Source organism: Solanum tuberosum, unplaced genomic scaffold (genome assembly GCF_000226075.1).
Source record: "Solanum tuberosum cultivar DM 1-3 516 R44 unplaced genomic scaffold, SolTub_3.0 scf00149, whole genome shotgun sequence".
In the NCBI taxonomy this organism is placed as follows: domain Eukaryota; kingdom Viridiplantae; phylum Streptophyta; class Magnoliopsida; order Solanales; family Solanaceae; genus Solanum; species Solanum tuberosum.
Window position 1 is genome coordinate 925,144 of NW_006239072.1, and position 18,946 is coordinate 944,089.

Genomic DNA, 18,946 nt, shown 5'->3' on the forward strand with positions numbered 1-18,946 from the left:
TATTTAAATAACTCTATAATTAATTTTCTTTTTTTTAGACAAATTTATATCATTAGATAAAGCATCTCTATCTAGTCATTATTTGTTCGATGGGGAAGGACGGTAGGAGGCAAAAAAAAGGTTCAATTATGTGAAACGCATTTTATTTTATTTTTACGAAAACTGAAATTAACACGTGGTCATCTATTTTTGTCTGCAAGATCGTTTTAAGAATAATAATACTAGTTGACCCCTTTTTATTTTTTCTTTGGTTAAAATAGTACTAGTTGATATTAAAGTACATAAAATCTATGTCCCTCTTATTTGACCTGATGACTCATCTTTCATATTAACTTCTATATACCAATAATATATAAAAAAAGTTACTATTTTATATAATCAGATAATTAAATTCATTTTATAGATGGTCATTCAATTTTAATTTTAAAGTAATATTAAAAGTCAACAAGTTATTCTTTGTAACAATAAAAAAGTCACAATTTCAACGAATGTTATTACGAAGAAAAAAAAGAAACGTCTTATATTATACTTACATAAAAAGCCAATTATCTTACAAAATCGAGTTTTTTAGTATCTTGTTGTGATTTTAAATTTTCTTTTATTTCCTACGAAAAATAATTTAGTAACAATCTTTGATACTTAAACAACGTTGAATAATCTTTTTCTATTACAAAAAAAAACCAAACCGGGTGCAATAAAATAAAAACCACACAATCTTAAAAAAAAATCAACTTTCAAATCACTTAAAAGATAAATTACAAGCAAAAATTCACAAGTAAAAGTGTACTACAATTAACCTTAAAAAAAATGGCAACTAACGTCTTAAATCACATGTTAAAATATGGTCAATTTTATTTATTTATACGATCTATTTTAGTATATTTTTTTTTAATAAATTGCAAAAGTGCACTTGTGGGGTATAAGGAAAGTTGGTCATCAAGTTTTTTCAACTACATACAAAATCTCATTTTGTTTTTGCCAAGTCAATCTTTCTCTAGGCTTTTTCATTAAATTCATACATAGCCTACCAAAATTAGCCATCAAATTTTTCTTTTTTCTTTCTATGCTACAATTTTTTTTTCTTCTTCTTTCAATCACAATTTTTTTTTATTAATTTTGCAATCTTGAAATGGCTAGTTGTATCATTATTTCCAACTGGTACATTTTCTTGTTTAGTGTTTTTTATATCAACTTACTACGTTGTACTTGTACATCTAAAATTAGTCAAGGGGAAATTTTAAGAGATGGTGATATGTTAATTTCTCCAAAAAGGAAATTTAATTTGGGATTTTTTAGTCCAAATGTTTCTAATAATCAAAGGTTTGTTGGTATATGGTATGTTGATGGTCCAAAAAATTCATTTGTTTGGGTTGCAAACAGAGATAAGCCAATTTTTGATAAAAATGGTGTTTTTACTATTGAGAAAAATGGGAATTTAGTGGTGAAAAATGGTCGTGGCGATTTAATGTGGACGAGTAATGTTGCTGCTATGAATAATAATTGTACAGCACATCTTTCTGATTATGGAAATCTTATGATGTTTAATGGCAATAACAGGGAGTTGTGGCAGAGTTTTCACCATCCTACAGATACATTTTTACCAGAAATGAGATTTTATTTGGATGAAGTTTTGAGGTCATGGACTAGTGAAAGTGATCCTTCACCTGGACGGTACGTAATCTTGTATCGTGTGATCATCTTATCTGAAATCTTTTATTTACTTAATTTTGTTTTGTACATGCCCCCTCACGTGTGGATGAATTTTTTATATAATGTGTGGTGGTGAGACTCTCTGATAGCATGTTGCGTTTGTGACATCTCATTTAAAAGCTTAATTGAGAATGTGCTTTTTTATTTTACGTAATTTTGTTTTGAACCCCTCACGTGTTTGACTCGTGGAAAGTTGAAAGACAGAAGGGTTGTTGGTCAGTCACGGACTATTTGATTTCATTATGACGATTCAATGTTAATGACCTCATTCAATATTTTTTTTTTTTGATCCTTCACTATCGTGGGCTGGATGGATAGCTAGTAGTTGTGAGTAACAGTCCCCTTTTTATAGATTAAAGGTGATGATTTTTTGATATTGGGTGGCAGTGAGACTCAAAACCTAAGAACTCAGCTTGCCCTGATATGGTAATGCATTTGTGCCATCTCATCCAAAAGATTAAGTTGAAAATATGTTTTTCTTCACTTAATTTTATTTTTAGCATGCCCCCTCACATGTTTCTTGAATCTTTGATATTGGGTGGTAGTGAGACTTGAAACCTAAGAACTCTACTTGCACTGATATGGTAATGCATTTGTGACATCTTATCGAAAAGATTAAGTTGAAAACATGTGTTTCATAACTTAGTTTTGTTTTTTAACACGACCTCTCATGTGCTTCTTGAATCCTTGATATTGGATGGCAGTGAGATTCGAACCTAAGAACTATGTCTGTTCGGATACAATGTTGCATTTGTGACATCCCAAAGTCAAAGAGCATATTTTTATTTACTTAATTACGTTTCCAACAGGTACTCATTAGGAGTAAATACTCGCGGATCACCACAAATTGTGATCTTTGATGGAGAGAAGAGACGTTGGCGGAGTGGATATTGGGATGGACGCATATTCACAGGCGTTACAGATATGAAGCCCGAGTATCTACATGGTTTCAAGCTTTACAATGAAGGAGATAAGCTATACTTCACTTACACTGTATCAGATCCTTCTGATTTGGTGAGGTTCCATATTAGTCCAACCGGATACGAGCTGGAACAAAGGTGGGATAAAGATAACGAAAACTGGAGTATAATACAGTCTCATCCATCAGGTGATTGTGACTTGTATAACTTATGTGGGAATTTCGCGAAATGTGATATCACATATTTGAAAAAATGCATTTGTTTAGTTGGATTTGTACCGAAAGATTTGGGGCAGTGGAATGCGAGGAACTGGTCAGAAGGGTGTGTTAGGAGGAAAGAAGTGGAATGCAGAGGAAATAACAGTGTCTTGAAGAGTGGTAGTGGAAAGAAGGACGGATTCTTTGAGATTGAGAAAATCAAGTTGCCGGATTTTGCTGATACTGCATATTTACAAAATATCGATGAGTGTCGAAGCATGTGCCTTGAAAATTGTTCATGTACTGCTTATGCTTTTGTTAGCGGAATCAATTGCATGATGTGGAGTGGAGATTTAGTCGATATGCAGCAGTTTCAGGAAGGCGGAAACACTCTCTATGTTCGCCTTGCTGATTCTGAATTTGGTAAAAATGTGTACTATTTTTTCTGTTGTTATTCATATAATCATTTTAGATGTTCTTATTATAAACTTTCTTGAAACAGCTGGAAGCAACAAGACAGTCAAAATTGTGGTAATATCCGTTATGGTAGCCGGGGCTTTTCTTGTATGTATGGTAGTTTTTCTACTATGCAAGTACAAAGCCAAAACGCGAGGTAAGATTGCAGAAAAGCTGGTGTTTTACGACAGTCATTTATTGTTATGCAATATACCTATATCTTCTTCAATGTCCCATTTTCAGTGTCCAATAAGATCAACCAAATGGAGACAAGCGTTCCAACTAGGAGCGGAGAGTTTTCTATGAACACATCAGGAGCAGGAGACTTGAGTATTGAAGGGCATCAAGGAAGTGGTTCAGAACTTATATTCTTCAGTTTCAGCGGTGTAGCAGCAGCTACCGATAACTTTTCTAACGAAAACAAGCTGGGACAAGGTGGATTTGGCCCTGTCTACAAGGTTGGTTTCCATTCAATTGACAAGCGTGTCTTACTTTTCTAGAGAAGTATGACATTATTGTGTTAAACTAACGTCGATGTTTGTATATTTAGGGAAAACTACTATGTGGCGTAGAAATTGCAGTGAAGAGACTTTCAAGAAAGTCAGGACAAGGTGTGGAGGAATTCAAGAATGAGATCAAGCTAATCGCCAAATTACAACATAGAAATCTTGTTAGACTTATGGGATGCTGCATTGAAGGAGAAGAAAAGATGCTTTTTTACGAGTACATGGCCAACAGAAGTTTAGATTCATTTCTATTTGGTTAGTACTCTAGATATGCTACAAATTATTTCATCGATAGAGAGATCGATCACTTACAATTATTTTGGTTGATAAATTTTTGACAGATCCTGTTAAGCAAGCTCAATTAGACTGGAGGAAACGCTTCAACATTATTGAAGGGATTGCACGAGGGCTATTGTATCTCCATAGAGATTCGCGACTCAGAATAATCCATAGGGATTTAAAGGCTAGTAACATTTTGCTAGATGAAGAGATGAACCCGAAAATTTCAGACTTTGGTATGGCTAGGATATTTGGTGGAAATGAAAATGAAGCAAACACAAATAGAGTAGTTGGGACATAGTGAGTATCATTTGATTTTTATACCTTTAAGAGTGAGTACCTTTAACTTGCTCAAAGAACTAACTCCATCAACGCGTTTCTTTTTTTGTTTTTACTTAAATCAGCGGATATATGGCTCCTGAATATGCAATGGAAGGTTTGTTCTCCGGAAAATCTGATGTTTATAGCTTTGGTGTACTATTACTGGAGATCATCTGTGGACGGAGGAACACAAGCTATCGTTCAAATGAACACTCTGGCATTATTGGTTATGTATGTCCAATAACTACTTCTCGATATCTGTTGTGAAGTTAAATCTTTTAACAACAATTCTACGTTTTTTCTTTTTAGGCATGGCAGAAGTGGGATGAAGGTACACCAATGGACTTAGTAGACCGTTCTATTTGGGACGAGTGTCAATATGATGAAGCATTGAGATGTATACAGTTAGCACTAATTTGTGTACAAGACATGGCAGTTCACAGACCGAGCATATCATCCATCGTGTTAATGTTGGAGACGGACAATATACGATTGCCCTTGCCTAGGCAACCTACATATACCTCAATGAGAAAACATGAAGATGCAGAAACATGGAATGAGAAGCAGGATTTTTCTGCAAACAATGTCACAATTAGTGTTATAGTTGGTAGATGATATCTACTCACTATTTTGCTGAAATGTTAGTGATTTTAGGTGTGTTCGGTATGAAAGGAATATGTTTTGAACAATCAAACATGAGAAAATTTGATACTTAACACACCTTTTGTGTTATTTAGTTATAGACTTAGCAAACATGTCTATAATACATAGCTCAAGGCTTTTTGAGATTTGATTGTTGTGAATCATAGCTTTCAATCAGAATTATGAATCATAATGCTAGTTATATTATGCTATTGGGTCACTTGTGTCAGATCATTCAAAAATACTTTACTTTTGAATATTCAACACGTATCCCCACAACGTTTTTTAAGGAGTCTGAATAATTTCTTGGCATATTTATTTCAAGAATAAAACATGACATTGACACATATCAACCTCTTTTTATCAAACAAAATATATTAGTAACAGGAAGTAAAGAAAATTATTGAATTGTAAATCCTACTATTTTATTATTGAAATATATATTACGATTTTTTCGTTACATCTTAATTGTTTTGGATTTCTATAGTCATTCAACTTGATATCAAGAGCCTCGTTTTGCCTATTTCTTTTTTTTCAGATCCTAACTATTCAATTTTTTTTCTTCAATAAAATTTTATTAGAAATTTGACAATAAACAAATGTCATTTACCCCTAAATCAATGATACCGAATAAATATTGATTAACGATACACATAAATCAATATTAACAAAAATTATAAAGAGACTAAGATAATTACCTTGACTAGGTTTAACAACAATTTGCCGTCATCGATAGTATCATGGCTTGTCCAAATACTTATACTAATTTCAAAAGAAATAAACATTGAATATTTTAAAAGATCCTTTTATTGTGTCTCCATTTAAAGATATATCAATCTATGTATACTTCATCTAAACTATTTTTTTTGTTTCAATTTATAATGATCAACTAATATGAGACGGAGATGGTTGACAACCTTCCCCTCCCTTAGAAAAACCCTTCTAAATTCAATCCATTCTTCGCCTTTTTAAACCCATTTTATCTTGGGACTTAGAACTTCGATATTTTAAATCCTCCTATGAAATCATTATTGAATGAGTGATTTATTTTGGAACTTTCATAGAACTGCATATTTCCCCTAAAAATAGAGTAGTGTTAGTCAAATTATAATTACTTAGTATTAATAATATATATATATATATATATAAGTAAGACAATTATTATGAAAAAATATAATAAAGGAGATAAGTATAACATCATAAATCACGAAAGATGGATAGTGTTACAAAATCAAATATGGAAGGAGGTCTTTGAAAGTGCTGGTAACTATTTTACGAGAAGTATAATCATTTCATAGAAAAATTAGGTTAAGGTGAAAAATCTTAAGTTGTTAATAGAGAGCATACTTTTATTTATTTAATTATGTTTTTTAATTAATACGCTTTTTCACATACAAGTTTGAATTTTTTCATCACCTAAACATGCGACACTTTTTGAAATTAAAATCACTATTTTTCCACAGAATTTCTCATTGGATATTGTTCAGTCGCTATCCCTCAAATATTTTGATTGAGAATTGGTGAGAAAAGAAAAATAATAATGTTTTCATAGGGAAAAAAATAGGGAATTTCCCACAAGTTCAATCAGAATTTGTTTTCTACCATGCATTTTTCTAATAATGAATTGATTCGGTAAAAAATGAGGGGAAAACTTATATTCTATAGCATAAATTTTTCACTAATTTTTGATGAGTTTGGAGCCGAACGGTAAAAAATTTTGCCAAAAATTCCAAAAGGGCAACAAAATTGTTTTTAGAATCAAATGGGCAACTTTATAACGATTGAATTAACGTCGTCCAAATTAGGGTGGGCGCCGCAAGGCGCTAAATTCCATGTGCCTTACCAGGCTCAGCCGCCTTGCAAGGCGCAGGAAAATCAGCGCCTTCCTGCGAATTAAAATAAAACAAAATTTGTAATACTTGCGTCGATTGGTTGGATAAGCAGCAAAAAATGATTATACTACTAATTAATTCCAATTAATTAAGGTTGGATAGTTAATCTTCACCCTAATAAATGATTAACCTCCCCAGTTATGGACTTAGTAGGTCTAGGGCCTAGGTATATATGAACATGAAACATAATAATGTAGTACAAATGAGAATATATATGGTCCATAAAACTTAAATATCCATTAAGTGAGTATTAATTAGCAACATACACGGTTTTGTTGCTAAATAACAAAATCTGTCACTAATTCTATTTAATTAGTTATGATTTAGCTATAGATTATCAAATAATTTTATTAACTACGAGTCATTTGACGGTAGATTAGTGACAAAGTTCACAGGTAATTGTTTTTATTGAACTTTTAGTTCTTATAACACAACAATACAGGAACTAAAAGTTCAATTTAAAAAAAATTACCTATGAACTTTGTCACTAATCTATCGTCAAAATTGGTTCTATAATCAATTTTATTGCCTTTTTGAAATTTTTGATAAATTTTTTTACCCTTTCGACTTCGGACTCAATTTCTGATAGTATAAACTTTTATTTTTACTATTGGATGATGTTGAAACTTAACTTGTGTCTTTGTCTGATCCCTTGTTGAAATATTATTCCATCTACAAAGAAGAGAAACCACACATTTGGTACTACCTTAGCATATTACAAACATATGAAGAGACAACTAGTTTGGCCACAAAAAACAACATAGTCCTATTTGTGTGTATTTAACTGGACCACAATGCAATACGTAGGATTTGTGTTGGAGGAATTTTGAGCGTGAAAATATTTAAATTAATCAATAATAACTTTTTAAACACTAATTTTGAGATGTAAGCTAAACATATTGATACAAGGTAACATATTGTTGGAACTTCTTTTTATATGAGATATGTATTATTTGAATCACTATATATACTTTCAACAAAAACTATACTTGAATTTCCATTTGATATCTATTTAACACCTAAACCAATTGGCTTTGTGAATGACTTTACATATTATCAATCAAATAGCTTTACATACTTCCATGACTAGTAGAAAACTATAATAGAAGTTTGCTATTGAGCTATAGTTGGAATTAGCCATCTTTCACTATTTTCTTTTAAGTTTTTTTTTACAGGAAAAATGATACCATGCTATGTTTAAAAATATTTTAAACTTTATAATATATTATTATTTTTGGACCATTTTACTTGTTATGTTTTTCTTTGCACGTCTCTGAATAAAATATATTGATATATGTATCACAAATTAAAGTAAATTATAGTTGAAAAAACAAAATGATAAAAAAAAATATTTAGATGGAAGTGCGGATATCTTATTCTCTCTAAGGAGATTAAAACTCACTGCGACATGAGTTACACTGATCCAACAGTATATATCTTGAGTCTTGATTCGTCCCTTCCAGAATATAACATGAGATCAGCAACATCGTATATTTGAACAACTCTAAATTGTTGAAGAGTTCAAAACTCGACCTTCCAAAAAAACACCTTCCTTCAATATAAAATTACTCTTGTATAGTGAATTAGTTAAGGGCTCACAATATTTTTCTTTGTCCAGGAAGAGACAAATCAAAAGGGGTAGTTGGGATATTTTATAAGAATAAATCAAAATAATTTAAAAAACTTTGAAATAGTTGATTAACCAAGAAAGGAGTTCAGTGAATTATGTACGATTTTTAGATAACTAAAGTTAGACCAACATGATATTTTGAACTGTGTGATGGGAGAAGAATAAAGTGACATTTCTCAATGCCTACAAATTGTTGGTTGTTAATTTCTTTGTTCATTATTATTTGTTCATTTTGAATGTTGTAGAAATAATAATAATTTAGAAAAATAAATATACTGCAAAGTGTGAACTATATAAAAATTATATTTAATTTCTTGATATGTTAAAAATCATAAATAAAAATCAAAATCTATTTTAAAAATTACAAATAAGTAAAAGTGAATGAAAGGGAGTACTTGTTAGTGTCGGTAAGACGATGTGCCTACCTAAAGTATTGTTTCTTCCTGTTCATTTTATTTATCATGATTACTAAAAATAATTGATCCTAAATACTTATTATTTTTAAAAACTAAGATAGATTTAAGTATTTCTAACATTTTTACGTTTTTGCTCTAATAACTGTGAGGAGAGATTAATGTTGTTAAAGAAAAAATAATTAATTTTTTTAAATTAAAATAAAATATTATTTTATTTATTCTGGCAGTAGACTCAACTTGAATGGAACTTGTATAAACATTACCTTTGAAACCTATACGTGTGTGATGTGACCATAATAGTTGGTTGTTAAAATTCCGGAGAAATTTATATGGAGTTCGCATATTCAGAATTTAGAGAAAATGAATGTATTATTATGAAAAAATATTTAAAATCTAAATTTGATCGATTTAAGTTTTCATCATTGAATTCGTTAAATTTTTTAAATTAAGATCCCAAAAGAAGACTCATATATATTATGAAATTATATACTTATTTAAGATATAAATTTAATTGATTTGATTTTTAGATTCTTATTAGTGAAAATTTGTCACATTTTAACAGTTTAAAAACTTACCCTGCTAAAAACAATTAAATATTTCCAATGTGACAAATTTAAGAATTTTGAAAGAATAAGCAAAACTCAAAATTATACTAGAATTAAGAAAATCGACAAAATCCTTCAATTTTTTTACGAAAATCATGGAATCTCGTCGATTTTGATGTTGATTTTTGATGTCCAAATAAACTAAGATTCAATTTAATTTGTGGATATTAATAGCTAGAGATAATATTGCAGAGTTTGGGCCACCACCCCTACCTCGAAGTTGTGCCCACCACAAATGTGAGGTAAGTAATTGCGCTCGTCGATTTGATTTGATTTTGAAATTTATCAATTTGATTTGTCGATTATAGATTTATAGACATTTTAAATTGTTAGACAATCATTGAAATATTAATTTATCGATTATTGATCATTATAATATTGGTCTAACTTTCATAACCAACATAATCGATTAAACTAAATAATCATTGAAGATCTCTTAAAATCAAGGTGACAAACCAAATGAAGGAATATTAAGGTATTCAACAACGAGTTATGTACCTTGTAATTCGCAGCGGAAGTCGTTGATCTGCTTCTTTGACATGATTGCACTCAAGTCTGTCTTTGAATCACCGGGAAACAAAAATCTATTCACAAACTAGAAGTCTTCTTTTGTGTACTGATTGATTTGTCTCAGAAACTCAATTCTTTGTTTCTTACTGAACGCTTATTTTTGGTTTTCTGTTTCACACGTTTTCCTCTCTTTACTTACACCTTTTCACATTCACTTTAAAACACTCCCATTAGGAGTCTTTTAAAAGAGAGGTTGAACAATTACTTTGTAACTGTCCTGCCTTATCCTTTAAAAGGATTTATTCAATTAATTATTAATTAATTAATTTGGATAAGGCATGAAACATATTGGGTCTGGTCGGGTCAGTCCACATGGGCAACCCACGACCCAAAACTTACATCTCCCACTTCGCACATGGTGGACAAGACCCAAGTCAACATTATATCAATCAGACACACAATTCATACGACAAATAGTATGTGCGACCTGTGAGCATTAAGAGCTTACCTTTAAGGTTTTACAAGCCCTACATAAAAATTCAATCACATGCGGTAAGAATTCACTATTATTTTAAGGACACTATTAATCACAATACCCCAGACTTTATTCACTACTTCAGTAGTTACTTATTTGATCCCTCATCCTCTCAAGGATATTAACTCGAGTTCATATTTAACTTTATACACACAATTACACTCGAGTGTAATAGCCGGCTTATGTATACAAGTTGAATTGTTCATTTATTCATCTTCCCTTTCTACTTGAATCTATTTGTTCCATATCAACTGCTTTCCTAGACATGTACTGCATTGCCGAATCGCTCATGGCTATTAGTAACATGCTAAAGTAGCAACACCGATTTGAAGCTTCAAGAAACAAGCAAAAGGTCAAAGGGTATTTCATTGAAAAAGTCATTTTAACTTTTCTGGGTCTCACACAATGAAGAAGCAGGGAATATTCTTTCATTGACCCATTGATCGCTTGACACACGTGGTATGAAACATGTGCTATGATGTTTACACCTTAGATTGGTGTATATGTCTCATTCTTTTGATTATTCAACATCGTACAGACCTTGGTCTAAACATCTCCAGATGTTTAACCCTAGTTTCTCTCTTCAGTGATCCTTAAACTTATTTTCGTGGAGAAACTTTTGTCAGGATCGCAAAACAAGTCATAAAATGGTGGTGAAACTCATCTCTTCACGACACCCGACGTAAGAGGCGATTGCTCGTGTGAGAGGGCCAATCTCGTGACTTGTTCGACACTCTTTATTTCTTTATAAAATATCGCATGCATACTACATTTGAACATAAATTCAATAGTTTTATATATAAGAGAATATTATAACAATCAAGTCATTTTACAACAATGAAATATCATAAAATCCTACGCAAACCTAGAGCCTTAACATGTTTTTCAAACAAGTCTCTAGAGATGGCCTTCGTAAAAGGATCAGCTATCATTTCATGTGTAGGAATGTATTGTAAAGTTATTTCTCTATTTGCCACTATGTCTCTCACAAAGTTATACTTGATGTCAATGTGTTTGGTCTTACTGTGATACTTAGGATCCTTCGTGTACGCGATAACTGCTTGACTATCATAATTTAGAATCATGGGACCCATAGAATTCTTTGCAATATTCAAATGCTCAAAGAATCTCTTTAACCAAACTGCTTCTTGTACTGCAGACGCACAAGTCACAAATTTAGATTCCATGGTTGAAAGAGATATGCAAGTTTGCTTCTTACTTTTCCATGAAATAGCACCACCATTTAGTAAGAAAGCATAACCGGATGTTAATTTTCTATCATCCCGGTCACCAGCCCAATCTGCATCTGTATAACCTCTTATGAATAAATCAGATCCATTATAACACAGTGTATGATATGCAGTTCCCCTCAGGTATCGAAATATTCTTTTTTCTGCTATCCAATGATCTCTTCCAGGATTGGATTGATACCTGCTAACTAGGCTCACGGCATAACAAATGTCTGGGCGAGTACACATCATAACATACATCAAATTCCCGACATCACTAGAATAAGTAACTCGAGACATGTCTTCCTTTTCTTTTTCAGTCTTTGGACACATTTCAAGGCTTAAAGTTTCACCCCTTGCTACAGGAGTATCCATGGATTTGCAACTATTCTTTCAAAAACGTTCCAATATTTTCTTTATATAAGTTTCTTGAGATAAACTCAAAAATTTCTTGGAACGATTTATTTGGATCATAACACCCAATATATTATCTGTTTCACCCATATCTTTCATATCAAACGATTTTGAAAGCCATGACTTGACAGTTTTTCACATACTCCAAATTATTTCCAGCTAATAAAATATCATCTACGTAAAGAGAAAGGATTACAAAATTTCCATTGGACTTTTTCACATAGATGCAATGGTCTTCATCGATCATGGTGAAATCAAATGACAGCACCTCCTTATGAAATTTTAGATACCACTGTCTTGAAGATTGCTTTAGGCCATAAATTGATCTTCTCAATTTACATACTTTCTTTTCTTGACCTTTAACAAAGAAATCTACTGGTTGTTCCATGTAAATTTCCTCGTTTAATTCTCCATTGAGAAAAGCGGTCTTCACATCCATTTGGTGTAATTCTAGATCTAAAACGTGCAACAATAGCTAAAAGTAATCGTATGGAAGTAAAACTTCACAATTGGTGAAAAAGTTTCCTCATAGTCTATTCCAACTTCTTGAGTAAAACCTTTTGCCACCAATCGTGTTTTGTGTCTTTCTATTGACCCATCCGATTTACGTTTAACTTTAAGAATCCATTTATTCCCAATAGCTTTACATTCCTTAGGAAGGTCAACTAGATCATATACTTTATTGGTTTTCATGGACTCTAATTCCAGAATTAAGTTCATCCAATTCTGTGGGAGATACCAAGAAAACATAATCCTCAATCTCATAAGATCGTTTAGGTACACCTTTTCTTGTACTCTTACGTATTTGAAGTTCAGATTCCTCTATAGGATTTTGAGATTCATAACTCCCACTCAAACCAGGAATCATTTCTTGATCCATTGAATTATCAAGTATGTTTGACAACATTACCTGATCTTCTGAATTCAACATTTCGTGCAGAGGCTCAACTTCACCTATTTCACCCTTTTTGGGAAAATCATTTTCCAAAAATCTAACATCTCATGATACAATTTCAGTAATACTTCCATCCTCCAGTTCATCGATGAACACATATTCTTTAGAGCGTTCAGAGTACCTTATAAAGATACATTTCTTTCCTTCTGGACTTAGTTTACCAAACTCACCAAAATGATCTTTAATATATGTCGCACAACCCCACGGTCGTAGATCATTCAGGTTGTTTTATGACCAGTCCAAAGTTCATAAGGAGTGGAAGACACTGATTTAGAAGGCACTATGTTCAATATGTAAGCTGCAGTGAATAATGCATCTTCCCAGAAAGAGATAGACAAATTTGCCTGCGCCATCATTGATCTTGTCATGTCTAATAATGTTCTATTCCTTCTTTCAGCTACACCATTTTGTTGAGGTGTTTAAGGAGTAGTTAATTGTCTGATAATACCCTTTTCAGTACATAATTCTTCAAATTGTTTTGACAAATATTCATGTCCTCGATCGGTTCTTAAAACTTTTATGCTTTTATCTAATTGATTTTCAACTTCATTCAAATATCTTTTAAAGCATTCAAGTGCTTTAGATTTATGAGAAATCAAATAGACATAACCAAAACGCGTGAAATCATTAATAAATGTAATGAAATATGTAGCACCAGACCTTGCCCTTACATTCATTGGACCACAAATAACAGAATGAATTAATTGAAGTGGGAACTCAGGTCTCTTAGCCTTTCCAAATGATTTACACGTAATCTTTCCAGCAAGACAATTTTCACAAGTTGGCATTTCAATTTTGGTGAAAGAACCTAAATGCCCTTCTTTTGCCAATCTATTCATTCGATCTTGCCCTATGTGACCTAATTTAGCATGCCATGTAATAATATCAACATCATTGTTACTTGAATAAGATGCCATTACACAACGGTCAACATAATAGTCATAAGTTGAAGGATTACAATATAATATGATAAAACGATCATAACGATGTCCAAAACCATATAAAACATTATCTAGAGTTACTCTAACACCATTACAACTAAAAAATAAATCAAAACCAACGTCTAAAAGAACAGACACAGACAATAAATTTCGTCGAATCTCTGGAGTATATAGGACGTCATGCAACATCAAGGAACGGCCACCACGCAAGTCTACTTTAGAAGTGCCTATACCTTTGACTTCAAGCATAGCATTATTTCCTACGTAGATCCACCTTGATTTAGATGAAACTCGACGAAACTCCACAAACGCCTCTCTATCTCGACTCACGTGGTCGGTGGATCCTGAGTCTACAATCTACATAGGATAAGATTCAGTTAGTAAAGAAGTGCTAGAAACATATGTAGCACTTAGAGATGCGTTTAGAAATGCTACCTTTTAGGCTCGGTACATTTACGAGCAAAATGCCCTAATTCTTGGCAATTGTAGCACTTCATTTTACTCTTGTCTCTCTTCTTGAAAAACCATTTTCCTTTCTTGGAGTTTGGCTTATTCTTTTACTTAGAGGGTCCTTCTCCAGTCTCTTTGTCTTTTTCATTTCTTTTCCAATTTTTCTTGCGCTTGAAACCTGAAGATTTTGTACCATTTGACTCTGCCACAAAGGCATTAGAAGCAGCTTTAGCAGCACCAAGGCGCTCATTTTCAAGTTTAACATAGCGTGCAATATCAGAAAAGGTTTTGATGCTATCATTATGGGTCAAGTTAACCTTCAAATGTTCCAATTATTGGGAAGAGACCGAATCACTGCTTGAACTTGTTGTTGATCTGAAAGAACATGGCCAGCACTCTTGAGTTGAGCTATCATGTTTGACATCACCCTAAGGTGTTGTTTGATATTTTGATCATGACGTTTTTTGTAAGTGTCAAATTTGATAGTCAACTGTCGGAGGTGGGTTACAGACGTACCCCTATACATTCCTCGCAGATGTGCCCACATTGCATAAGCAGTAGAAAATTCCTCACATTCATGTATGAGATCATCAACTACAGAACTAACTATTATTCCACGTGCAGTGGAGTTAGCCTTCTTCCAAGCTTTGTAAGCTTCAAGACCCCTTCTGTGTTGTGCAGTATTGCCCTCTTCTGGTTCATTCAAAACATGATTTATACCTTCCAAAGCATTTTGCTCTTCCAATAACATACCATATTTTACGACTCCAGATGTCGTAATTATCACCGTTAAGTTTTTCTACCTTTGTTTAAGTCTAACAATGATACTTTTGATGCCATGTCTGTTATTGACATATAATTAGGCAAGTAATTTTAATCAATTATGCAATGTGACATACACATTTAAGCAAATTAATTCTCATAAAGATTTCATATTTAATGTAAAATCGAAAAGACACATATGCATCCAATCATCATCTACAAACTAAATATTTAATCAAGATTCAAATCTAATTTCTTAATGTGTATATTTAATATATTGAAGACTTTGATAACAAGGATTTTTAAGTCTAATAACATAATTTGAGAGAAAAACAAACTACATAATTCATATCTTGAAAAGCAAATAAGCAACAAAAGGTTACAAGTAATTCAAAGACTAAAATCCTCCCATAAGTCTTCAAGACAACTAATGTAAACCCTAAAAGGTTGACTGGGCCAAATGTCATGATAAACATTAGTCAATCTACGACCCCAAGGTTCACGGAGAGCGTCTGTGAAATAAGCTAAGGATCTCCAATATGAAATTTCCTTATAATCAGCTAGTTCAACCCATTTTATTTCAAAAAGGTGAATAAAATCACGTGCTGACGTATTAGGGGACATCTGTAATGACTCAAACTCCTTAATTTTTTTCTTTTTTCCCATTCGAATAGCCCTTTAGTTCCTTGACTGATTTTGTGTCGCCCTTGGGACACCAATCTGTACGATTTCACGCCCTCGAAAACATGTCTTACGACGACTTACTCTTCTAGTTTGTCCCTTTTCTCGACTTTGAGAACTCCCACTTGGAGTAGTTTGAGCATGTTTCCGTTCAACCATATCTGAAATGGGAACAAAGCGAAAATATGGTTAATACCATTTAATGCGACAACATATGTTACAAATTTTCGTAAAAGGCAAGGAATTGTTCAAGGAACATAAGGATTAAACTAATACTCAAGAACAATAAGATTCTAAAAGGGGACATATAAAAAAAAAATCCTAAATAGGACACTAATCTCAATAAATTTTTTTTTTTTTAAAAAAGCATTTTTTTTCCAGTTATTTGTTGAAAAATTCATATCTTGCTCGTTTTAAGTGGGCTTCCTTATTATAATATGTTTTCAGAAAGCTTAAAATGAGCAAATCATAAAAAAAATAAGTTTCCACCCAAAAACTGCATAGCGAATTTTCAGATTGCTCTAGACAGATGCAGTTTTTTGGGAACACAGAAAAAAATATCCATTTTTTTTAATAATTTGTATCTCACTCATTATAATTCCGTTTTTCCATTATATATGTTTTCGGAAAGTTAAGCACGAGCAGATTATAAAAAATAAAAAAAATTCCACCCAAACATCGTACATTCTATTTTTAGATTGCTATTAAACAGAAGCAGTATTAAAAATAGAATTTCTTTCTTAGTAGGACAAAAAATCCTATCTATTTTATGATTGAAAATCAAATAGGATTCTGAATCCTATTTCACATAAAATTAATACACATCTAAGCATCATGAAAATTATCATCATTCAATTTATTTTTTTTATTCACTGATTTTAAAAGACATAGAATCTATTTTATTTCTTATAAACATAGACAGTGAATTTTCAAATACGCAGCACATGATGGGATCATAAACAATGGCTCTTATACCATTGAAGGAATATTAAGGTATTCAACAACAAGCTATGTACCTTGTAATTTGCAGCAGAAGTCGTTGATCTGCTTCTTTGACATGATTGCACTCAAGTCCGTCTTTGAATCACTGGGAAACAAAGATCTATTCACAAACTAGAAGTCTTCTGCTATGTACCGATTGATTTGTCTCAGAAACTCAATTCTTTGTTTCTTACTGAATGCTTATTTTGGTTTTCTGTTTCACACGTTCTCCTCTCTTTACTTACACCTTTTCACATTCACTTTAAAACACTCCCATTAGGAGTCTTTTAAAAGAGAGGTTGAACAGTTACTTTGTAACTGTTCTGCCTTATCCTTTAAAAGGATTTATTCAATTAATTATTAATTAATTAATTTGGATAAGGCATGAAAAAGATTGGGTCGGGTCGGTCCACATGGGTGACCCACGACCCAAAACTTACACCAAATGAATCAAGTACATGAGTTGATAGATTGTATCTTGCTCAAAAGCAAATACTAATACATTGTAAAATAACTGAGAGTTTGAGACAACAAAAAATAAAAGTATGAAACTAAACCCTAAGTCAAAGACTTCATATATCGAATGATAAATATAATTTATTAATTTACTATTAGGTTATGGTTAACCTACTAAGAAAAAATCTTAAACCGTTAAAAATTGATAATTAAAAAAATCAAAATTGTTATCTAAACTACTAAACCAATAATTCATTATCAATAAATCAATAACTTTTTTTTAATTTGTATTATTCAGTTCGATTGCAAACAATCCTACCTTTTTTTTAGCAAGAACTCTCAATCGTTCGTATTCTATATCTATGAGCTACTTAACTGAAATGATGGTCGAGTTTTACTTCTTTGGTAGAAGCATGTTACAGAGATTACCCATTGCATACCAGGGCGAAGCTAGATAGATTTGACATGTTCAAATCTTTTCGATAAAAACATATATAATTTATTTATCGTAGGCTTACTTTCGTATTTTTTTGAACCACTTCACTAAAAGTATGGTCGTCACTAACACGTGATACTTATGTGCAAAAATTTGTTGTAAATATGTCTCACACTTGTTCTCTATGTTGACATTCTTGTATTTTACTTATTTCTTCATTCAGTAATTAAAGAAAGAAATAAAAAAGTTCTTGAACTGTAAAAAAATAATGAAAGATGAAATTGGGAATCTTATTGCCTTCATTGCTCCTCTATTTATACAAGTTTAGGATTACAAAAAATAAAAGAAAGAAAACATTTTCCTATACAGGTGTCTAAAGGTTATTGCTTAGGAAAATGACAACCTAACGTAATTGTACTAGTTCTAATCCTATATATACAGTTGTAAGGGAATTTAATCAGATAGCCAAGATATTGCCAGCACATTATTCTCTTTGTTTCCTATGATACATAGTCAAAATATACTTATTGGATGATTCTTAATTATCATAAATAAAATTCCTCCGTTCAAAGCAAAAAAAAAAACAATTTTTAATAACTTCTTACGAAATAACTACTTCCAAAAAAGACGAGAGGGAGTTGCTCGGATGGTAAGCACCCATCACTTCCAACCAGAAGGTTGCGAGTCGAGTCACCAAGGGTGCAAAAAGGGATGGGAGCTCCTAGGGAGGGTAAAAAATTAAAAACTACTTCCAAAAAAATTCAAAAAGAAAACCGCAATATTAGTTGATCTTGGAAGGGAATTCAACTCCTTTCCAATGGAAGTCGATAAAACTTGACCTCATGGAGGCTGGTATCATTGATGAAAAAGAATTATTTTTTATCAAATCGAGATATTTATTAAAAAAATAAATATAAATACCGACCTCATTAGATCAACTTCTTTAGAAAAAATAATTATAATAATCAACTTTTGGAAATCAATAAATAATTAATCTTAGATAATTTCATATTATTGTAAAT

The 18,946-nt window shown here is 31.9% G+C and overlaps 1 protein-coding gene across 1 annotated transcript; it reads left to right on the forward strand.

Moving 5' to 3' along the window:
• Positions 1-1,205: 1,205 nt before the first annotated feature.
• On the forward strand, positions 1,206-5,162 carry LOC102579875 (G-type lectin S-receptor-like serine/threonine-protein kinase B120). Its single transcript, XM_006352579.2, has 8 exons — positions 1,206-1,671; positions 2,520-3,250; positions 3,330-3,440; positions 3,527-3,741; positions 3,834-4,044; positions 4,131-4,368; positions 4,473-4,620; positions 4,699-5,162. The coding sequence occupies exons 1-8, from the start codon at positions 1,253-1,255 to the stop codon at positions 5,002-5,004; spliced, it is 2,379 nt and encodes a 792-aa protein (XP_006352641.1). The 5' UTR covers positions 1,206-1,252; the 3' UTR covers positions 5,005-5,162.
• The last annotated feature ends 13,784 nt before the right edge of the window (positions 5,163-18,946 follow it).